This window comes from Rhipicephalus microplus, chromosome X (genome assembly GCF_043290135.1).
Source record: "Rhipicephalus microplus isolate Deutch F79 chromosome X, USDA_Rmic, whole genome shotgun sequence".
Taxonomy (NCBI): Eukaryota; Metazoa; Arthropoda; class Arachnida; order Ixodida; family Ixodidae; genus Rhipicephalus; species Rhipicephalus microplus.
The window spans coordinates 347,075,710-347,099,283 of NC_134710.1; the positions used below are offsets into that span (position 1 = coordinate 347,075,710).

Sequence of the window (23,574 nt, forward strand, 5' to 3'; positions counted from 1 at the left end):
GCCTCCAACAAATAAATTCCTGGCATATTTCTTACCACTTTCGTACTGAAGACGCTTCAAAATTATATAGTGTATTGAACATGTGATGACGCAAGTGATCGCTGATTTAGACTAACTGTTCAGAAGGGGGGGGGGACGCCAGCTTTGAAAAATATGCCGACTGGACAAAATGCATGTTGCTGATTATTGCGTAGAGTTCGTCACACTTTTTCATGTGCTTCCTAATTGCATATTTGGCATGCTTAACAAACTAATATTTACTAAAGCGCAACTGGCTGAAAAATTGCAATGAGAAAGTTGTAAACCAGTTCGCTATACGTCTTATCAGATAGTTTCTAACTTTTTACAAGTAAGGTATTTGTTGTTTTCTGACTACTACAGATGCCTGCTAAATACAAAAAACGGGATATTGCTCGTACAGTGAGAATCAATGACATGCGAAGCACAAATAAGGAAGTTTGATATGTCACTTTCAAATGAGCACAACGTTACGAGGGGGACGTAAATTATGCCGTACATACCTTCCATGCCGTGATTATCACGTCTGAGCCTGGCATTCTTGTTCAGCGTCCATACACGTCACTTAAAACCAAGTCCGCTATATGTGATGCCAGCAAAACGACCACGAGTGTGCTATGAACGTAGTACGTAGTCATGTTTTACATGACATGCATATTATGATTGTCTTGTTTGGACGTGCCATCACCTTTGTTATCCATTCACGTCACATAATACAAATTTGGTATATGTGAAGCTTGCAAAACGGCTGCGAGCGCATCATGAGCGTTCCATGTAGTCATGTTTTCGTATTTACTCATTTATTTATCTATTTATTTAGGAATACTGCCGATCTAACAAGAAGACCAATGAAAAGAGGGAATACATATTATTACAAGGACATACTTAATACATAAACACAGGAAAAAATAATATTTATGTTCACAGAAACTGCACAACATGTACATTTGCTTCTGTCATTTCTAAGAACACAAGTAAATATGAGGCGTTAGTAACAGTAGGACTTCGTCGGTTTCATACTGTTATGGTTTGCGAGAAATATGAATATTTAAAACAATATGAGCTACAAGTGTATTCAATAAGTGTTTGCGAGTGCCTGTATAACTTGTCAATCTAGAACTACTGAAAGAGGTTAGCTTTCACGTGTCCATTCTTATGTTCCTGAAAATAGTTCAAACTAAAACTTGTATCCTGCTATTTTTGCACTACTTGATAGTGTTAGTAGACCAGCTTTATATAGTAATTCAGGAGAGGAATCCCTTAAGTTGTATTTAATATATACAAATCTCACTGCCTTCTTCAACACCATTTCAATTCTTGGAATAACTTTCTTTGTATACGAAATACAAGCAATATGGGCGTACTTCAACAATGGTCTTACAAGCATCTTGTATGCTAGCAGCTTTGTATTGTGGGGCACCAGATGACGGCGTCTTCTCAAAAATAAAAGGTGCTTTAGAACACTTGAGGTTATTTGTTGATATGTGTTTCCCCTCGATGATCGTGTCTTAAAGTGATACCTAAATGGTTATGATCAAACATACGGGTGAGAGGTGGGTCATTAATGTTATAAATAAATCAGATACTTCTTTCTTTCTAGGTACAGTAAGCGTTACAGATTTTTTGGAATTTAATGTCATCAGCCCTTCCTCACACCAGGAAAAGACAGATTCCCGTGAATTATCTACTACATAATGATCACCAGCGAAAGCAATTTCTCGGTACAATATACAATAATTCCGGGAATAGCCAGATAATACATTTATTCTGGAAGGCAAGTATTGATGTTTATAAAGAACAAAACAGGACCCAATACACTGCCCAGGGGCTCTCGCGATTCACAGATACTGAAGAGGAATTTTCGTTATTGATCTGCAGAAGTTCCAAGTGGTTACTCAGGTAGTTTTCTATTCACTTCACGATACAGCTTTCACCTGTAGTACGTTCAAGCTTCCGGATTAGTTTCTTGTGTTGCACACAATCCAAAGCCTTGAAGTAGTCCAATAAAGTCTGTTTTCTAATATCTGTACTTTGTGATTTGTCATGTGCTCGTTCTAGTTGTTGTGTGACTGTTGAAAGACCACTATGGAATCCTGTTCATTGGGTGACAGAATGAATTTCTGTTCAAGATATATGCTTATGTGTGCAAGCACTGCGTCATCGAGAAGTTTACATACTGTGTAGATTATAGAGGTGGGCCTGAAATTAGATGCCTTGGATGTGAAACCACATTTATGCACGGGGATAATCTTAGCAATTTTCCACTCAGCTAGAAGTGAGCACGTCAGTAATTATTTATCAAAAATATTGCCCAAGTATTCATTCTTTGACTCTACATAGCTCCTAAGAAACATCTTTGATACGTTATCACTTCCAATTGCTTTCTTTTTGCCAATATAAATGAAACAGGCCTTCATGGTTCAGTGACCTTGAGTGGCTGGATAAGGTTTCGGTCACATGAGACTATATTCCGTTGTTCTCAGTTATCGATAGTATGTGGAGAGTCGGCATGATTAAGGAGTCCGTACTAAAGATCTATCGAACATTTAAGCAGGAAATTGCCAAGGAAAGGATCTATGATAATACTCGGGGTAGTTCTCTACTGTGTGAGGCCAGGACGGGAGTATTGAGAAACAAGACATATCGGGCCAATTACGAAGGGGTAGACGCGGTATGCAGTGCGTGGGGAGAGGAAGAGGAAACTGCCAAACACTTGATGATGTTCTGTAAAGGACTTCACCCTATAGTTCAGGATGATGGCGCAGAGTTTTTCAAAGCACTGGGGTTTAGGGACAGGGAGGGAAAAATAGACTTTAAGCTGGTAGAATTAACTAGGTTATCTGATTGATGGCTGAAGTCGAGGCACGGGTGAAAATTAAACCCTTCACGGCAAAGTACGAGTCCCTAACCTCCCTACTAAAAGGAAAAAAAAATAAACCTAGTTTTTGGTTCACTACGTATTACGGCTTGGTGGTGTTAGCCACCGCCCGATCTAAAAGGTACAGCCATATCCATCCATCCATCCATCCATCCATCCATCCATCCATCCATCCATCCATCCATCCATCCATCCATTCATCCATCCATCCATCCATCCATCCATCCATCCATCCATCCATCCATCCATCCATCCATACATCCATCCATCCAACCATCCATCCATCCATCCATCCATCCATCCATCCATCCATCCATCCATCCATCCATCCATCCATCCATCCATCCATCCAGCCAGCCAGCCAGCCAGCCACTGAGTTGATGGCAGCCACATTTCGTGGCATCCTCCCCCCCCCCACCCCGCGTTTTTCATCGTAAGTTTGGTGTTGGGCGTTCATGCCTGAAGATCCAAAAGAATGCCACGTGGATGCTGCGTGTCGGGGGGTCGATCCTGTTAAGAAGAAAATCACAAAAAAGTGTATGTTCTGCCTGCCTCAACAGCGAACGGCGGGTCCACGACAACAAGCTGGTGATTTTACATTGATACCCCGCAATGATGTGTTTGCGAAAAAAAAAATTCAATGTCAGTGAGATATTTCGTGTAAACCATTGGCTGATCGGATGAGTTGTTTTGAAGATGGCACGTGATGTTCCGAAAGGTTTTGCCATACGCTGTGCCAAGGAGTTTCCGCGGCCTCCTGGCATGTTTGTCTAGGGCAAAAAGGTCCAGTGCTCGCCCACCTACAGAGCATTGTAGGGAACCGTCAAGCCCCGCCGCGGTGGTCTAGTGGCTAAGGTACTCGGCTGCTGACCCGCAGATTGCGGATCAAATCCTGGGAGCGGCGGCTGCATTTCCGATGGAGGAGGAAATTTTGTAGGCCCACGTGCTCAGATTTGGGTGCACGTTAAAGAACCCCAGGTTGTCGAAATTTCTGAAGCCCTTCGTTACGGCGTCTCTCTTAATCATATGGTGGTTTCGGGACGTTAAACCTCACATATCAATCAATCATTAGGGAGCCATAAGCTCAGCTGGAAACTGTGGAGACGACACCGATACAATTGATTAGCCTCTTTGACACAGGTGCCATGGCTAAAGACACAGTTATAAAGGATGAGCACACTGGCCAACTCAGCCTTGTTGCATGCCAGTAATAAAGAAGCCCGATGACTGAAATGCTCGCCGTTTTTATTTATACTGGCACTGAGATCACCAATAGTGTAGAGGTAAATTGCCAAACATATGGGCCTACATGCAGCTTGTCACAGCTTCAAAAATTCAAAGCACACATCCGTTGCTTGAAACAGAGACTTCAACACTGGAAGCTTGATAGAGAGATGGCGGAAGTATACACCAAAAAGACAAAAAAAGACAAGCAAGCAAAACACATACACAAACAAATAACTCCACAAAAGTTGCTCAAGCTGTAAAAGCGAGAAAAGTTAATTTTCGATATCGGTGCATCATGAGAATCAAAACATAATATTTTGCGTCATATGTTGACGCCGCCTGTGACGGATGCAGTAGGCAAATTTTCACGTTTGATGAGGCTTCAAAGGCTTTCGCCTCAACTTAAAAAACAATAAAGAAGAACAGATAAAACACAGTGTGAATAAGCTACACAGCAGAGTAAGGGAGTTGGAAACTTCATTGAATGAGCAGCCGAATTCTAACTGTGCTACGCCACTGTAGTGACAAATAAAACAGAACAGACGTGAAAACGACGCAAAAGCCGCAAGTATTGCTTGATCCTCGTCAACCACTAAATTTAAAGCACTGATTCATTACAACTGGGTGCTGGTTTGAAAAATACTAGTCTACTTTACGACAGAAGTACTGAATAAATATATAGTCTGAAAGATCGTATGTGCTCTGTCAAGAGCTGCAACCACTGCACTTTCGTGACGAGTTAAGATTAGCCGGAGTACTCGAAGAACAGTGGATAGTCCAGGATTTTTCACAAGATGCTTCGAGAAATAAAAAATGAGCAGCTTTTAAAACGGTAACAAGTCTTACAGTGGGAGCTGCATGCGTTTGTTGACATTGAATTGCTAACTTCAAGGACACATTCGGCACAAAATTTCACAATAACCGAGCAGCCCCAAATTTCTCAGAAGGTAACATCACTGTGAAGATGTAATCAATATTCAAGGACACATTCATTCACGTTTCCCAGTTCTGATGCGTGTAGTACCATTGCAGGGCCGGGGCTAGCTATAAACGCCACCTATAGCCACAAAGTTAAGTACTCTCACTATCTGTTGAAGGATTGACTTTCATTCGTGCCTTGATTGTAGCCACCAATAACTGAGCCTTCTCCTGATTGTTTTTACCCTTTTAAAGTCTATTTTGTTTTCACTGTTCCTAAACCCCAATGATTTGAAAAATTGCACGCCATTATCTTGAACTGTTGGGTGGAGCCCTTTACAGAACATTATCAAATGTTCGACCGTTTCTTCTTCTTCTCCACACGCACTAAATAACGTGTCTGTGTCTTTGTATTTGGCTCAGTACGTCTTGGTTAGTTATACTTCTGTTCTGGCCTCGAACAGCAGAGAACTACCCCGAGAATTGTCGTAGATCTTTTCTTTTACTATTAATTTCCTGCTTGTAAGTTCGGTAAGTCTCCAGTCATGCATTTGTAAGCATTCCAATCTTACACGTGTCCCTCTCTGTTTCCTTCACCTTCTTAACCGAAGTTTTCTTTAGGCTTGGTATTCTCCTGATGTCTAAAACTTGATTGACAATTTTTGAGTTCTTTTCCTTCATTTAGTATCAACATTATTCGTGTAGATGTAGCTGAAAACATTCCTAGCCCAACGCTCCTCTCCCATTTATCACAATCCCTCCTCAAATTCTTTCTTGCTTCTAACTTCTCTGAACTCGAGTTATGTTCATCCCATGTCACCCTGTAACCCTTGATTTGAGGTGGTCGCGTGCGATCCCAAAGCAAGTCTATCTATTCCACGTTGTTCAATTTCACATCTTGTTGAACCTGTGACCTCATGCGCAAGACCGTATTAATGAACGTAATGAGATGGCCAACTTTTTAAAATTTGGTTTCGGGGTGACATTGTAATTGGGAATATCGTGAGTTCATGCTTTCACTGGATTATTTGAAATTGTTAGTGACACCAAGCGTGTAGGTTTTATGTGCCTTCCATAATTTTTAACGCGCCAGTTTTTCTAGTTAGCGCTATGCGATATGCTGTTTTCAGGCCTTCACAACAAATTCTGCATTTGGCCAAGAGCTAACCTGTGTCTTATTTGCTTACCAAAATTTCCAATAGAATTAAAAATAATTATACCTTTGAGAGAATAGTATTTGATAATTACCAATGTGTTCGCGGCAATGCTTCACTTTGCATCGCAAAATAGCATTAGACATGACCTCAGGTTCAATACCTGTGACCTCCAGTTGTTGATCCATACGCACAAGGCACGTTTACGACGCCGTTTTAGAGTCGCAGACAACAATACGAAGGTATGTTAACAATGATTTTAGTTGAAGCGTCAAAAGTACAATAGAAAAGTAAAATCAGATGCCGCGTAGAAACAGTGGCAACGGGGCTCGGCTGCTTGCCCAATGGTCGCGAGTTCCATCCCAGCCGAGGCACTTGCATTTCACTGGAGGCCAAACGGTTGAAGTCCATGTGCTGTTCGATGACAGCCCATGTTAAAGAATACCAGATGGTCGAAATTTTCAGAGCCCTCCACTACAGCATCTCTCATAATCTTATCGAGGTTTTTGGGCGTAAAACTCCAGATATATTATTATTAATATTATTATTATTATCAAGATTTCTACCAACAACCTCTCCCACCAGCCACGACGTTTTGAGCCACTCGGCCTCCTCAAAACCATTCTGAAAGGTACTAAAGTCGAGTTACTCCATTCAGTTCATTTAACGCTGCTGCTACGCACATCTCGAAGGTCCTTCAGTGCGGCAGAGACTCATGTATCATAATTAAAACCCAGAAGTCGCCAAAATCGCAAAGTTTTTATAAATGTAGCGTCATTGGTTGACCAGACAGCTAACTAATAAACACAATATGTAACGTTGCGCAGCTGTGAGCGCTGCCGCATACTGCCAACAAACATAGAAACACATGGAGGGAGTCGGATGTGCATGTGGTTTGCACTGGTGCGCCCAAATGACGCGACAACCTGCAAGCGCCCACGGGATCCGCCATCTATACGTCCAAGTTTCAGAATGCTGTTTCATAACTGGAATCATTGATGAACTATGATGAATATTGGAGCTTGAGGTCGTCTGCATTGTGGCTTCTGTTGCGGTAAGGCTTAGCTGTCGATGGGGACGGCGATAAAAATATGCACCGTCCGATTACACTAGCACGTTCTACTTTTGAAAAAAAAACTTCAGACGTCTTGTCTGAAGTTTTTACATTAGAATGAATGAACATTAGAATGACAGCTACTAAAAATATTGAAATTCAATTCTATAGCTATATCGCATTCTACTATATATCAGGTCAACTTCTTCCCGTTGTTATAATAAAATAGTCATGCATTACGTGATCTTATTCTTTAAAGCAAAGATTCATTTATGATGCATGCCGTAACCAAAGGTCTCTGGGTTGTTGTTGACCAATTTGATTTGACATGAACGATCGTGAGTTTCGAAACTAAACAAGACACACGATAAATAACAGAGGAGCATAGGCACGCTTTTTTTATGAACTAATTCTATTTCAGGCCGATCCATACCTTTATACACCAACAAGCTGCGCATTTGCATGGTCACCGCAAGCAGTAGAAATTCAAACAATATGCCAAATAAATTTAATGTCAGCACTATGCAGTGCGACGTAAGTGTGGTTTCCGCACTCCTCATCTGCTTTCATAATAAAAAAAATGCTTCTAGCATTTCGCAAGACGTTTTTTGGCTACTTCTGCCTAGGACTTGAGCAAATCAGAATGGTGGTTGACAATGTAAACAGGTCATGCAGTGAACAACGAGGTGACTTCTCTCAGTATTATGCAGATTTCTGTCGTGTCTAATGAGTCGTTCTGTCAAATGTAGACTGCCGCAGGACAGGGAAATATCGTACGCGAGGTTGTTGGCACTCTTAATGAAACGTTTTTCATGGTTGTTTAGGGAGCCTCTCTTATGCTCCCCACATATGGTGCACCGGTTCAGCTGAACTAGCTTCATCAGGGCCAAAACACCAAAGGCCCATTGAATGAACTAGGCACTTTTTCTTGACTGTATGTGACCCTGTGTATGTACGTAACCGCTTCTAGCGCCTGACACTTTTTCTTGACTGTATGTGACCCTGTGTATGTACGTAACCGCTTCTGGCACCTGCCTGCCTACCTAGGACTTAGCGTCATTTTCAAGGTCACCGTGCTTCATTTCCTTAAAAATCGTCTCGGCAAATAAACAGGACACACGAGAAAATACACTTGAGTAGTACGCCTTTCTCAGCTGTTTTTCTTATGTGTCCTACATGTTTAGATGCGCCACTCACGATTGTTTCTACACTCTAGCGCAAAATTACCCAAAAAAGAAGTAACGGAGCGCAATGGGCGCCCGCGATAAACAGATAGACCGTTGAGGAGTAACCGCAGGGAGATGCGTACCGCGTGCAAAACACTTTGTCTTCAAAGGGATGAACCACGCGAGAGGGACGGTCCGTGCGCATACTGTTGTCAAGGGCACTAGCCGTCCTCCTCTCTCCTGGCTCAGTCTTCCCCCTTACTTTGCTGGTGACGGTTGACTTTCCGTCATGCTCGGAGAGCTCGACAATCTAGGAATAGCGCCGCGGCGCTTTGCGCGTACGTGTGGATCAGCGTGCGCTGCTGCTTTCACCGCTTCGCCACACCCATGAAGTCTGGAAAAGGTGTCGACACGCCGCCACGCCGCTCTGTATATCTTTGGCTTAGTCAAGATGGTCACGACCAACTCACGACACCACCGGTTGGGATTGAAGGCCAACATGGTGACCGAGAAAACAGCAGGCCTATCGGATGCAATATTTCAGTCTGACTCACGGCAGAAATCAGCACTGCATTTTTTCACAAGTAGGTGATCATTCTCTATTCTGCCGTACTTGTCGGGTGTGCGATACGGATCGCGCATGCCGGCAACGGGCTTGGTCGTTTTGAATATCACACTAACGAAATGCAACGCCGCGAATGTCGGCATAGGCGTCTATAGTTCCTCTGTGCTTTTTTACCGCCCGCCAATTGGCCGCCATAACCCTCAGCCGGCCAGACGCTCGCTCAATAAGTGCTCGCCTGTCTTCGGCGCCGCGATGAGCTCCGGGCTGACGATATTCAGGGGAGACCTCTTCGCTGTTTTGCGAGTCGTTCAAAACACGTTGCGGTTGTTCGTAACGAGCCTTGTTGTATTATCTCACGCGCTGTAACTGCACCAGCACGGGATGGTGGGGCTTTCGCTAGCGTCGGAACCGAATCTGTGAAAATTGGTCACCATTACAGTTGGCTACCCCGTCAATCGGTCGCATGCAGCTTGGTGCCGGCCGTTGGCGGCGGACTCGCGCTTGCTCGCTGTATTCGCTCGAGTTTGTGGAAAAGGGCCGCATTACCGTCGGTTTCTAGTCGCTCACTCCAAACCAACTCGGCGCTGTTCATGGCGGCGTCCCAGCGTACGGTCACTTTCCTGTTCGAGGTTCGCTGGCGGCAGACGCTCCTCATGCAACGAAGTGTTAAGTCTCGCGTTTACTTGCTCAAGCTGAACGTCGGCGCTCGCTTAGAACTCGCCGCCTCCCTGGCGGCACGGTGGTTTGCGGTGCCTCGGAGTTATGACAGCGGCTACCGCACTTAAGCGGTTGCTCTACGGGGATCGAAATGCGTCTTTGACGATGGGACATCACAGTTAAGGTATTTGCATGTCCGATTTTACTCGTATGTTTTTATCTCACTTTGCAAGTATTTGTCATATCCAGGCATATTCATCCTCTGTCACGTGTGAGTAACCATTTTTACAATCCTAATATGCAGCCGTGGGCACACACCGTGCAGAAAGCTGTGGTTGTGTGCGCTGGCGTCTCAAATGCCTGTCATGTATCGCTTTAGTCGGAGCAGCTTCAGAAGGACTGTAAAAGATGGGAAGGTAAATCTTTTGCGTGTCATATTTCACATGTTTTTTTTTCATTAACTTGCGCGTACTTGTCATATGCGTCCAGCCTCATCTTCTGTTACGTGTGACTATTTTTACTATCTTGTTGCCCAGCCGTGGGCACAAAACATGCAGAAGGCTGTGTGCGCTGGCGTTTGAAATGCCTGTCGTCTATCGCTTTTGTCGGAGGACCTTCACAAGGACTGTGCAAGAAGTACAATGATGCTGGACTTGTATTTTTCAATATGAATTCTCGTAAAGAATGAAAAAAAAAGCGTTATGTGTATACTGAACAATAAAAGATTCGAATGTCTCACTTTTGTCTTTCGTTGCAACACACAGGTGGCTAAATAATTTTTGGCATGTTCTTTCCTACGCCAGTTGTTTCTCGCTGCGCAGAAAAACTGGAAAAGGTATAAGGCCTGGTAGAGAGTAAATAGAAAAACAATATTTGAATTAAGGATAAAAAGTTCATTCGATGGGAGTAATTGAGTGGACTAACCATTCGTCCGGTAAGGTGCAACTATGAGGACAAACGGTTCCTGGGTGAGGTGTATATGTGACGACTAATGGTTGGCCAATAAGGGGTAATTGTGAGGACTAAACGTTAGTCCTTTGGGGTGAATTGTGGGACTAACGGTTTCCCGTTAAGATGTAAATGTGAGGACTAAATGTTAATCTCTTCAGCTGGTCTGTGGGCACTCGCTGTTAGATCTGCTGCCGTTAGTCATTAAAAAGAATAATGGTTGTGGCAGCCTCGTTAGTACCCAAAGAGAGGAACCACACCCACTTTAACACCCTTTTGCCTTAGAGTGTATGTGAAGACACCAACTCACACAACAAACAACTCTTTTAAAGTTCATCTTGGTTTGGGTGACATGCACCTAACCTGAGCACACAGGTGCAGATGAGTAGGCTTCACAATGTCTGCAATGCAGCGATAATTGGAGAAGAGAGGAGAGCCATACGGTATTATCTTAGTTAGTTTTAGACAAAGACAAGGCAAAACGTACTAATTTCATCTTTTTTATGGTCAACACAGGAAGACGTACTTACGCAATGTGTATACCAGAAGGTCACATACTAATCCAGATCAAAGTGCTGGTTTCTAGTAATTCGAGCTGCTTAAGCTATGTAGACCACAGGATGGTGGCCTGCTTCTGTTAATTGACCCATGACACCTTGCTATCTAGTATTGAAACGAACACCTACTCGTAGTAAAGCATGTATGCTCGAAGATTCTTTTCTGTCGGTTGTGGACCTAGGAGCATGTACATGTGATAGACGATATTCTGTCTCAGCCTCGTGTAGCACTTCACCACGTTGTCGCAGTCCAGCTCTTGAGATTCCGAGTGTCCTGCGAGAAAAAAGAAAATTTGGAGGGCAAGACAAGAATACTGAGTCGCGCCGTTGTACATGTACCGTATATACCGGATATCTCCTGCATTTCACTGCATGAGGAGCGTGTGGCGTACAGCTTCGTTCGCATCACTCTCACAAGTAACGTGCGTATTCCTTGGATATAGTACAAGTGGCTATAGTGCAGGTTGTGACGAAGCTCAAGGCGTGCGTCCACGTGAGTTTTTAGACTACTGAATGGATTAGCGCGAATGAACTGAACTAGGCCAGAGCAGTATTAGGCCTTAATTGAGTGTGTTCATACCACGTTTGCATGCATAGTGCCGTTGGTGAATATGCTGCGCAGCCCTAGTCTGAATTTGATCTGTAATCACAAGCTAATTTCTTTAGGATCAGCCCTGCATTATGCACCAGCATATTTTACTTTGTTATTTACGGGATTCAACAGTGGTAGTGTGATTTTGTAGGCGGGTATGTTGTGCTACACATCATCATGGTATGTTGTGGTACACATTATTTAAAACTGTTGCGTCCGGGTAAAACATAAGATTTTGACTCACTACGCACAGAACGGAAACCAAAACACCATACAAGGTGAGACATAATACTAGATATTTAGTGGAATTGATCCAGTGTGGTCTTTAGTAATCAGTTATTAGTGCCAACCAACTTATTCATAAAGACATTGTTCTTGGCGGATAAACCACATCAGTTCCGCACACCCACTAATACTGATACTGTCTATGAAGCTATTTTGAAGCGCTATAGCAAAACGTCAATTTTGTACGCGCGCTTCTCATTCAGAAACCTGAAAGTTCCCCCTAGCAGATGGCGGTTACGTCAAAGCAAGCCAAATTGATCCGGCTTGATATGAAAGTCCTCTTCAAACTCATTGAGGAGTATCTAGTGACAACACTCATAAATATTCAGCAAGAGTAGATTAACTGTGCTCTCACAATTACCTCCCTGCTGCTCTTTGGAGTAAAAGTGGCTGAAATTCACTTCTCTGAAAGAAAAACATAGAAAGAAGAAGCTACATCTTGGATTGCTGTAAGTGGTTATGAATCCCTCGCGTGACATTTTTCAAAAAGGCATTGAGTTTAGATTGCATTGCTCTTTAGGTGTGAAAGTTAATCATACACTTCAGACAATTTATTGTCCAACTGCTACCTCAAACGGTTTTATTATTTATGTTGCTGTGTTAATACGAACCAAGGATTACTTTTTATTATCACTTTTTCCCAGTTTACGTGTAATTTGGGGGTATATCTTACATACTAGGTAGAAAAAAACGCATAACGTATCTTAAGGAGGCTATATATATGCAGGCACAAACTATAGTTCACCATGATTAATAAATTTGTGTTACCTAATTTTACGCTATACCATCTATCGGAACCGCTTATAATACGAGGTGAATTACGGCTCATAGAGTGACAGTTCCCAGCTCGGGTTTGCATGGTGACATGGTTTGATGTATATTCAAAATGTTCAGACAAGATTCCTACACGTTGCAGAAAATAAGCAGCTCATTGCCATTTGGATTACATACTTCAAAATGTAACTGAATACTGGGTCAATTACACCCCTAAAACGTAACTGAGCAATAAAGCAAATTTATGAATTACTTTTGAGTTGTTTTCCTTCAAAAGTTCACTGCCATAACACAATAACTCAATTTTTGTTCACTGTGCCATGAACTGCTTCGGTTGGCGTCGTGGAGACAAGGCTGGACTCTCACGCGCAGATTGAGAGTCCTATTGTGGCTTGTGGGATACATTATTATACGTTGACTTTCAGCTGGAGCTGTTTTTCAAAGTTGTCATCACTGCTTGCTTCACCCTTCTTCGCAAAGGAACAGCTGCTGCAGTTCTACATCTCAGTGCAAGGGCTGGAAGTAGCTGTGGTGTTATAATTCAGGAACGCTTTCCTTGCCACAAAGCAGCAGCGCGGTGCTTCGATAAGCGTTCTCTATGAAGAGTCGAAAGTAATTGTCGCCGGCGTTGGGTAAATCGTGGCTGGTAAGGCCAAGGAAAAGGAAAAAAAGTGGACCCTGAACGGAGCTTCCGTCTTACAGAATGGAGGGTCCCTACAAAGCGGTCGCATAGCCAGGCTTGCCGTTAGGTTGATATGAAAACGGGCGTAAATTCAAGCTAAAATCTGCCAAAAATATACAGCCACGCAATTTATATAAACGCCACGCAGTTTAGTTTTATTGAACAATAAGTAATGCTATTGCGACAAATCAAGATCATAGAAAAAAGACCGTAGTCTTTTTTCTATAGCTTGGCCTTCGAGCTAAAGATAAGCTGCATATAAACCGTTAGGGTATAATGAAATCAGTTCACGTGTACATAGTTTGTAGAGAAAACATAGATCTCAAGTCAGGTGCAAAGTGTTATTGGAACATTCCTGCCAACAAGCCAGTAGGAAGGTCAAACCTTGGGGCAGTTTTTCTGTGAAGCCACGGGTCGACTCTTAGTAACCGAGTTTACATAATGCCACTGCCGCTTCAAATACAGTGAAAACTCATTGAAGCTGAAGAGCACTGCATCATTTTGTTCCGGACCGCTGTTTTTTTTTTGTTTCAAGTTTGCTCTGGAATACACGCTGCGCAACAGAATAAGAAACTGGTGCTTACAATCGCCATATTCGGCAGGTTTCATGAGCAGCATGCCAGCCACGCGTTTTCGAAGGTGCACGATACCTCGTCACATCGTATATACACAGGCGAGCCGCTATTTACTTTGGGGTGACTCGATGCCCCACCGCCTGCTGGAGTAGTAAATGAAAAGACGCCACGCACATTGGCAGACACAACAGAAAACCTTCAAAAGAGTGCATTTCCCTCTGCCAATAATGAAAAAATGGCTACCCAATGAGCCAGAAAAGAAGCTCAAAAGCACTGGAAAACAGCCATGGAGCCAACCCAAGATTTTCGTTCCCCGATGGGGTTGCAAATTGGGAATTTTGCACAAAGTAGCCACAAAATGCAACCCTGCTTAGAAAAACTTGGTTGGTTGTGCATAAAAATTATCAGCTTGAACATGCACGCGCCGCGTTGTTCTTCCTTACCCACTTATATCGCTCCCAAAACGCGAGCGCCGATTTGTTCGGCGTGGCATAGAATCCCTACCATGAGCAAGAGCACGGAAAATAGAATGAAAGAAAGAGAAATAAGGATGATAATAATAATATTAATAATATTATTAATATTCGACCCCTGACACGTTATTGCTTCTATGTTCACAATGCTTTCTGTATTATATGTAAGACTACAAATATCCTTGTAGAAAAAGAAGCCCCGAAATTTCAACAGAGCTACAGAAAAATAACATATACATTCGCTATGATGTACTAATGACTTCGAGGTTCATGCACTGCACTAAAACGAGTACACAATCAAGCGGACATTGCGGTATGATGGTGTAAACGTTGCGCATTATCATACGTTACGTAAACTGCAGTGAGGCGACGGATTGACACCTCAGGTCCGGCTGTTGGAATGAAATCTTGAGAAATATTTTCACAAGAATTTCCCACCTGGAAACGCCAGGATTAGAGAGGCGATGATCACAGTTGCAATCATTGATGTGTTGCCCGCTGAGCAGAGAACGTGCGTGCCTCGGCCACACCTCCGGTCTTGCCTACTCTTGATTAGCGTCTGCCGTGACGCGCTGGGTCGCACTCGGAGTCTCTTGATAACCCGCAGTCAGAGTTGTAGCTATATATACAATGGGGCGCTATAATGTTTGAATGGGGGGCGAGCTTCGGGACGCGCCCCCAATTGATAAGAAGTTTCATCATCCGTCGAAGCGTCATTGATCCTGGAGAAATTCTTCGTCCTCACAATAGAGGAGCAGTTCAAGTCATAAAGCAGTTTTGCGGGCTGATTGTGAAGCTAACGATGACGCCAAATAAAAGGGCCATGGCTGCAAACTACGAACGTAATTGCTTCTTAGGTTTTGAGTCACCTGAGGGGCATATTACAAGGTTGCTGCTGCATCGTAGGTCGTTGTGGTTATTTATTGTCTAGAACAACAAGACATATACCTGTGCTCACAAAAGTATAGCTAAATATTAGTGAGATGTGCCACTATTTACTTCTTTTGCCTTTTTTCGTGCTTTGCCCAATATACCTGTGAAAAGCCGCCGCTGCCAGGGTAGAGAGTGTGTTGCTTCTAGTTTTAATTTTAAAGGACCCCTGACAGCGCAAGCTTCGTTTTCGAGTTTTCTACAGTAATTTGTTGTTCTGTGTCTGGTAAAGTCAAAATTATAGTGTGCATGCTTCAACTGATTGTATAATTAAGGATGGTGCTAATTCAGAATGATTTTGCACCAGTTTAAAATGCACGCCTAAAAATCATAGGACTTTAACGCCCCACACCGGAGCAGCACCTGAGACTGTTTTCAAACAGGGGGACCAGCGTGCGGTGAAGAATGAAGTGATGTGGCTTCTTTGGCGTGACCCCCTTAGAAAAAAAAGAAAAGCACTCTTGGCGTAAGCAGCTAAAACCACCTTGAGAGGAATCCAACAACAGGGCGAGAGGGGTGATGAACAATAGTCCTCCCCGGGTGGCAGTTGGGGTATTGTGCGCACCCCGCAAATGCAGACCCTGCAACGTCACAAGTAGCGTCCCGGTCTACGTAACAGAACAGAAAATGTCGCTTGCACCTCGCTACTCGGAAGAGCATGCGCCCTCATTTGAAAACCAAAGTAAAATATCATTCAGGCTACGCTCACCACTATACAAATTGGTAGAGGAGGCCCTGCATGCAGGACTATCAAACAACAAAATCATCTTAAGTTTCCAAATTTGTGTGTCAGGGGTTCTTTCAGTTCCTGGGCTTCAGTTGGCCCTAGAAAGTGTTATATCTTTAACAATCCAAGTGCCACCATCCTCCCCCTTGACGGTCACGTGAGGCCGCCTTACTTAAAAATTATTTTAAAAGTGAGAATATTTACACAAGTGAGAATTTAAGGACAGAATTTCCCACCTTGAATTAGTTTGTAAATAAATAACAGGACAGGCGGCATTTAGTCAGCAGGGAAGTGCTGGCGACATTATTATACTGGCAATGTTTAAAAAGGATCAAGAGTGATTTCTAGCGGAACGATGATTGTACATGCCTATAAATTTTTTCTCGACTCGCACGATTGCGTTACTGCCAGATTTAGCAATGTTATTCCAGATAACATATACATATTCAAGTTGAGGAAGAAATATTGCGCTATACAATTTGCGGAAGGTTGCAGGGGTACCGAATTCTCGAGAGATTCTGCAAACACAGCCGAGAGAACGAAGACCTCGCGTGCCAGCACTTATAGCTTTCAACACAGTCGTGCATCAAAAACTACTATCGAAGCTAAGTCTCATTTTTAATAATCCTGAACTAGTTGATTGGATTGCCAGTTTTCTGTCAGATCACTCTCAATATGTACAGGGGAATATTTTTGACTCCCCTCTTGCTAATGTATCCTCAGGTGTGCCATATGGTACAGTCCTTGGCCCTGTTATCTTTCTACTTTAGGTTAATGACTTGCCGCAGCACATAACCTCTAAGATGACTTTATATGCCGATGACTGCATTCTTTACCGTGATATCAACTCTACTGAAGACCACACAATTCCTAATGACGCATTCTCCCGCTTTTGCTTATTATGAAATGACGGGCAAATGAGTATGAACTTCTATAAAACTGTTTCAATGACCTTCACTAGGGGTTTAGCTTCCTCGAATTTTTCTTACTCTTTCAATAATTCTTCACTCTTGTGCTCGAGTACAAGTATCTAGGGCTTCTATTTATTTGATAATCTATATTGAAGCAATCATAGTGAAATATTATGTAATAAAGCATTAAATAACTGGGTTACCTCCAGCGCACCCTTCGAGTAGCTCCTTAAGAAACCAAACTGCTCGCGTACAAAACACTATTCTGCACAGTACTGGAATATGCATCAATTCTTTGGAGTCCATTTCATAAAAAAGATGATATTAACAGGATCGAGTTCGTTAAAAAAATGCAATTTATTTATCTACTTTCACTACGATAGGCATTTTTCACCCTCTTCTTAACTCTCTAATTTCAGTCTGACCACTCTGGCAAACGTCACCACAACGAAACCTCAAAGTTCATGAGTGCTTTCATTGAGTTCGCATGGTATGCACACTTCAACCAGTACTTTTCATGTGCTCAACCTATGTGTACTCTTACCTCGCATAATTTTAATCTTTTGCCACTTAAACCTAGAACTGATTTGTACAAATATAGCTACCATCAAAATGCTTTGCTGGGGTCTGTTTTTGCCTTTCCAAACTGTTGTTTTGTCTGCGCTTGACATATGATGTTATCGCCACTCCTTCCTTAGTCCATGTTGGACTGCACTATGTATTAAATCAATAAATTAAATAATGAAATAGCATCAACAGAAAAATTTAGCATGCTTTGAGAAAGAACGCCAAGGTCACTGAATTCATAAATCTTACATACTAACTTGATAGGAACTCACAGAGTACAGAAATGACAGAACGAATGTTTTGTGAGATTTACTCATGAATTAGGACTTTGAGGTATTTAGACAAAAGTTATTGTTGTCACACCATTCGGAGAAGTAACAAAACTCTAACCATAGGAAGCGATAGTCGTTAACTGAATGAATTTCCTTCAATATCTCGATGACTTGGGCATACGAGAGAAAATAAGAATAATGGATTGCAAAGATCATCGTTAACGCTAAATAAATATAAGAATGGGCCTAATACCCACTGGTCACTTGTACAATAAAGACGATTGGCCATTTATGGCAACATAACATGATCTAATAAGCATATAGTTGTGCGGGAGATTCACAACAGACTAAATAACATCGAAATTTGCAAGTTTAACCAAAAACAGTGAGTGGTTGACTACGTCGAAAGCCTTACTCAGGTCACAATAGACTACTTCAACCTGTCTTCTCTGAGGAATAGATGGGGAGATTTGTGTCATGAAATTAGCAAGATTTGCGGTAGTCCAGCGGCCAGAGAGAAACGTGTTATGATTTGGAATCAATAAATTATTCACGGTAACATAAAATATGTTTTAGAGAGCCAGCTCAAGTATCTTCGATGTGGCACGCAGAGAAATCGGGCAATAACTAAAAACATTAGTCAGGCAGTCCGATCTAAAACTGCAAAAGCACGCGCAGTTTTCCACCTGCTGGAAAGTGAGAAAGCGTTCAGAGAGTTAATATATTGCAGTCAGTACTGGCTCAAATATACCACCAGAACCTTTTAGTATGGTGGAAGCAATGTCATGTTGGTTACATGAAAAGGACGGGTTTAAGTGCCTGATGCATAAACGGATGAGCTTCTCATCCGGCGACAGACCACTAGATGGGATAACTGCCTTGCGCTGTTGTCCTATCTGAGTGTTACAGTCTGAGGTCTTATAAACAGGTAAAAAATGCGTGGCAAAACAATAAGCAAGGGCATGCACGTCGGCATCATTCGAGTTCAGTAGTCTGAAGGACTCCACGCTTTTGCTAGGCAATTTGCGTACATACTTTCAAAACTCAGCTGGCCTACCAGAAAGATTTTTTCTGATAATGCAAAATATGATACGCGCTACTGTTTATATAGGCGTTTAGAAAGAGCTCAGAAAAAGCTGAGCCTTTCCTTACACTTGTTGAATATAGAATATTAAGCCTTCTTATGCGCGCAATATTTATGCTTCAGTGCATTTATAAGTTCAGGGCGAACCAGTGGATATATTTATTATGTTTAGGTGCATATTGCGGTATGAACTTACGAATGCTGTTTAATACAAACTCCGTAAACTTCTCATTTTGTTCATCCACATTTAGTTTGGTAGTAACCTGTATCCAATCAGCGGTTGTCAAGTAATGATTAAAGCTGCATGTTTCTGGTACTTACCTACAGAGCAGATATCTTGATGCTTCAAAAAGGTTCATCTTAAATTGAGGGTGACGCAGTGAGCAATGGAAACGAAAAAGATAAGTGTAACTTTGAGAGAAAAGAACAGAGCAGAGTGGATCAGGGTACTAATCGGGGTTAAAAAAAATCATAGTTGAAATCAAGAAGAAGAAAGTGACATGGGCGGGCATGTAGCGCGTAGGCAGGATAACCGCTGGTCATTAAGAATAACTTAACCGATTCCTAGAGAACGAAAGCGGAATTAGGGGGAGGCATAACGTTAGGTGGGCAGGTGAAATTAGGAATTCGCGGGTATAAAGTGGCAGCAGCAAGCACAAAGCTGAGCTGACCAGTGGATTGGGAGGGAGGCTTTTGTTCTGTGGTGGACGCAGTCAAGCTGATAATAATGATGATGATGATGAAAGCTCGTGGTGACATCTCTCTTGAAAGCGAATGTTTGAGATTGGGTAAAATGACTGCTGTAGCTTGTACTTTCGGCTCATACACATAATTTTACGTTAGGTGGTGGGGGGAATTTGTTAAGACGAACAAGAGAGATTTCGAAGCGTGAAACATCAATGGGTTGATCGTTGAGCAGACAGAAGTCTCAGATGTTGTCTCTGCAAATGACGACTGTGTATTGTAGAGAAGTAAACACCAGAATATGCAAGAGGAAGCTGCACTTTTTCTCAATGAAGTGATTATAATGAGAATTGTAAAGTGTGCTCCAGGTAATTGCAGGTACATTGAAGTCAAAAAATCAATAATTCTGTGCCCACTATAACACAAAACTACGTGTTCTATACATGTCAAGACATCATGAAAAAATCAGGAAAAATGCTAGGCGGTAAATAAAAACATCTAATCAACAATTTTTTTCGGGGCTCTAGGCTGATCACTCAACAGATTGATTCTTCGAAAGATTCATTGTCATTAAGTCTAACAGGTATCAGTGAACTTTAAAAGGCAATGATGACGCTACTGCCTTTCTGCTTGCTTGCAGTGAAATCTCGGTCACTTGGGAAGGATGTGAAGGTCGTGGGAAAAATTTCAGATGAGGAAATTTTATGGCCCAGTCAGGTTCCATAAATAGTGATAATAAAAAAAGAAGACGAAAGAACAATAGCTAAATACTTGGTTGGCTTGATACGAAGACCACGAATATTCCGGTAGAAAATGTTAATGTTACAGAGCAAATAATAATAATTTTATTTTAATGCCAATAATAAGTATCATAATGTTAGTTAGAATAATGGCTGTTTGAGTTTTATGTCTTCTAACCACGATATGACTATGGAGGATGCCAAAGTGGAGGGCTCCGGAAATTACGACCATCTGATATTCTTTACGTTGACTTAAACTGAAGTACTAGGGGTTAAAACATATTGCCTCCGCTGAAATGTAGTGCTCATGAATGTGACCATGCCCCACAACTCCATAGGTACTGTTTTAATTATTTTAGGAATGTCTACCACTCTTGAAAAATTTTCCGATTGTGGCGCAAATACGATTTTTCATCACATCGGCAGCGATGACCACGCTTTTGTCCCATAAAAAAGAAAATATACATTTAACTTGACATTGAAAGTCAATAAAAACTGACCGCTAGCGTCACCCAATAGCGATAGACTTACTTTGCTTAAAAATAAACATGTTTAAGAGAGCGAGAGAAAAAACATTTATGAAGTTAAGCTTGTGAGTGAAGGTGGTAGCCCCCCTGGCCTGGCTCGAGCGACGAGTTGACGTTGCTCGACCAGGTCCAGCTGGGAGAGTGCAGCCTCCCACCTTTACTGAAGAAGTCTTGGCCCGCATCTGGTGCTGCTGTTTGTAGCCTTGGGACGCTTAATTTGCACTGCAGTAGGAGGTGCGCCAAAATGTCTGCCACATGGCAGTGAGGACAGACGTAGCTGCGCAACGTCGGCCTCATATGGTGCATTAGTACGCCGTGGGTAAACGTGTTGCTTTGAAGGCGCCTGTAGTCAGTGCCTTCGTCTCTTGTGAGTTTTGGATGTGACGGAGGGTATGACCTGCGTTCGAGCCGATAATGTTGCGAAAATGAATGATACATTAGCGGTACGGGTTCTCTTGCCTCTGCTTCTGCTGTTGAGTGGGAGGTGCCTCGGTTCTTGTACGGGAATGCCCAGTTGATGCATTCGCGGGCTGCGGTGTGTGCCGCTTCATTTCGCTCGATACCTTCGTGACCCGGAATCCACACGATGCATGTGTAGGGGGGAGGATTATTCATGCATTTTAGTAGCTTAATCGCCACCATGGAGACCCTGCCTTTTAGGTAGTTCTGAGCCACTGTTAGTGAGTCGGTAAAGACCATGATGGGATCCTCACTCCTCTGGGTGGCCAGTGCTATAGCAGCCTCTCCAGCTTTTTCCACACGTTTGGCGAAGATAGTCGGCGATGCCAGTGCTGCACCCTTGTAATCTTTGGTGGTAATCGTGAAGGCGTTACGTCCCAGATACTTGGCAGCGTCCATGTATTGCGCTTGCAGGTCATTGCAATGGTTTTTCTGGTTCATGTTGATCCTGGCGAGCCGTCTTGCTCCATGATGTTGAGGATGCATGTTTCGAGGAATCTGCTAAACTTCAAGACATTCTCGAAGCTGAGATGGTATTTTGCCTTTGCGTTCTTCGCCGGGCATGTATAACAAGAAATTGTATTTTGTGCACTTGAGGCAGTGTTACGTTGCGCCAGAGATCTTTTTATTGTTTTCTTTTACCCACGCGGTAAAATAGGCGCCCGGTGGCACTGACGGCGGTGTGTTATCCTCCCTGCATACCTGCCTGCATAGAGTTTCTCACGACATTACCTAGAAGGAAATCTGGCGCTAGTGAGCTGCTGGATGTAAGCAAATGACGGGATATATGATCTTCGAACTTGACTCAGAATTATATAACTCGAATACGCGTATTACTTTATGTTAAAACAGTCGATTTCTTACTAAAAAGCACACAATGCGCTATTTATGTTTGTCTATTGCACTGAAACATGTTTTCTTAACACTGAAAACTTCTGCGTCGATGTACGATTTTACGAAGAATAAAAAGTAACCAATGGCCGCTAAGCTTGGCAGGCAGACCACAAAGCGAGTGTTTTCTCTGCCCCTCTATGTCGCCTGTTTCTTTCGCCGTTTTGTTGTGCCTTCAAGGAGCGTGGACTTTATTTTTAAAATGGAGTACGCCTATATAAGACCCGCTCATAAACATTTTGTTTTAAAGAAGCGTTATGTACACAGTCGTATTCAGTTTTGAGTAGAAGCCTCGCTCAACACCAGCCAACGCAAGCCTCGCAGACACATATACCGTCATTCCCTGCGCTTCCATGATATTCTTATTGAAGGTAGTGCAAAAGTTACATCTAGATATTTTTAGAGAAAATCTATGCCTGCCCACAAATGGTAGAGAAACGCGAGTACGGCTTTTGCCGCTGCTCATAATAAGAAGAAAAAAGTCTTTGCGTGCGCTGAACGACCACTAATGTATTTGTTTTGTAAATAAACAAAACTTGATGAAGCCTGGACAAAGCGCACGCGTTTTCAGTTTTCAACTTTCATCGGCACTATAAGTGTCATCACCTCCACGAACCGGTGCTGTGAGAATTCTACCACTGATAGAAGGAGCCTGAAGACCGATAAAATAATTTTTTGAAAAAATTGTAAACACTTTCCAGAAAAAAGTGTAGCAAGGTTAGACACTTCACATTATACGCTTCTTATTGCGACACAAAGCAGTAAAGCAGTGAAGTACGGTACAGTTTCTTTAACATCAGTGGGCCCTTAGATTCACCCGTGGGCCTAACTAATCGTCGTAAGAAAATTAAAATCAATATGAAACCCATCCCTTGAAATACCACCCTGAAAAATCGCTACAATTATTGCGCGTAATTCATTGGATCAACACGTTATGTAATCAACTATAGCCAACCATAAAAAATACATGTGGGCGTTCCGAGAATTCAACCAACTTAGGATTGTTTACTGTCCACTTTAATAACATATATTGTGTTTACAACTGATCTGATGTAATGTACTAGCAACAATTAACAATTGAGCTTTATGGGAGTGGCGGCTGCGAGCGTGCCAATAGTAGAAGCGAAAGATAGTCTCGGGCACGCTCGTGGCTAGCGCTCAGTGGCCGCTGACGGTTAGTCATGACTGAGTCTTAGATTAGTTAAGCCGTGCAGCTCGGCGTTTCGGTCTTGTCTCTGAGGCATTCGGGGCTGGCTCAG

General features: G+C 42.6%; 1 protein-coding gene across 4 annotated transcripts in view; it reads right to left on the bottom strand.

Annotated features, from left to right (window-relative positions):
- Window positions 1-15,092, bottom strand: part of LOC142777278 (uncharacterized) — a 46,661-nt gene extending 31,569 nt beyond the window's left edge. For 2 of the 4 annotated variants that reach the window (XM_075881593.1, XM_075881594.1), the window contains exons 1-2: window positions 14,962-15,092; window positions 11,272-11,416 (exon numbers count right to left, since the gene is read on the bottom strand). Coding sequence is in view for 2 of the 4 variants with exons in the window: in XM_075881596.1 (XP_075737711.1) it covers window positions 11,272-11,416; window positions 14,962-15,007 (191 nt within the window). In the remaining 2 variants the exon portion in view is untranslated. The remainder of the gene's footprint in view (window positions 1-11,271; window positions 11,417-14,961) is intronic. The other 2 variants (XM_075881596.1, XM_075881595.1) reach the window with 1 other exon arrangement.
- Between the last annotated feature and the right edge of the window lie 8,482 nt (window positions 15,093-23,574).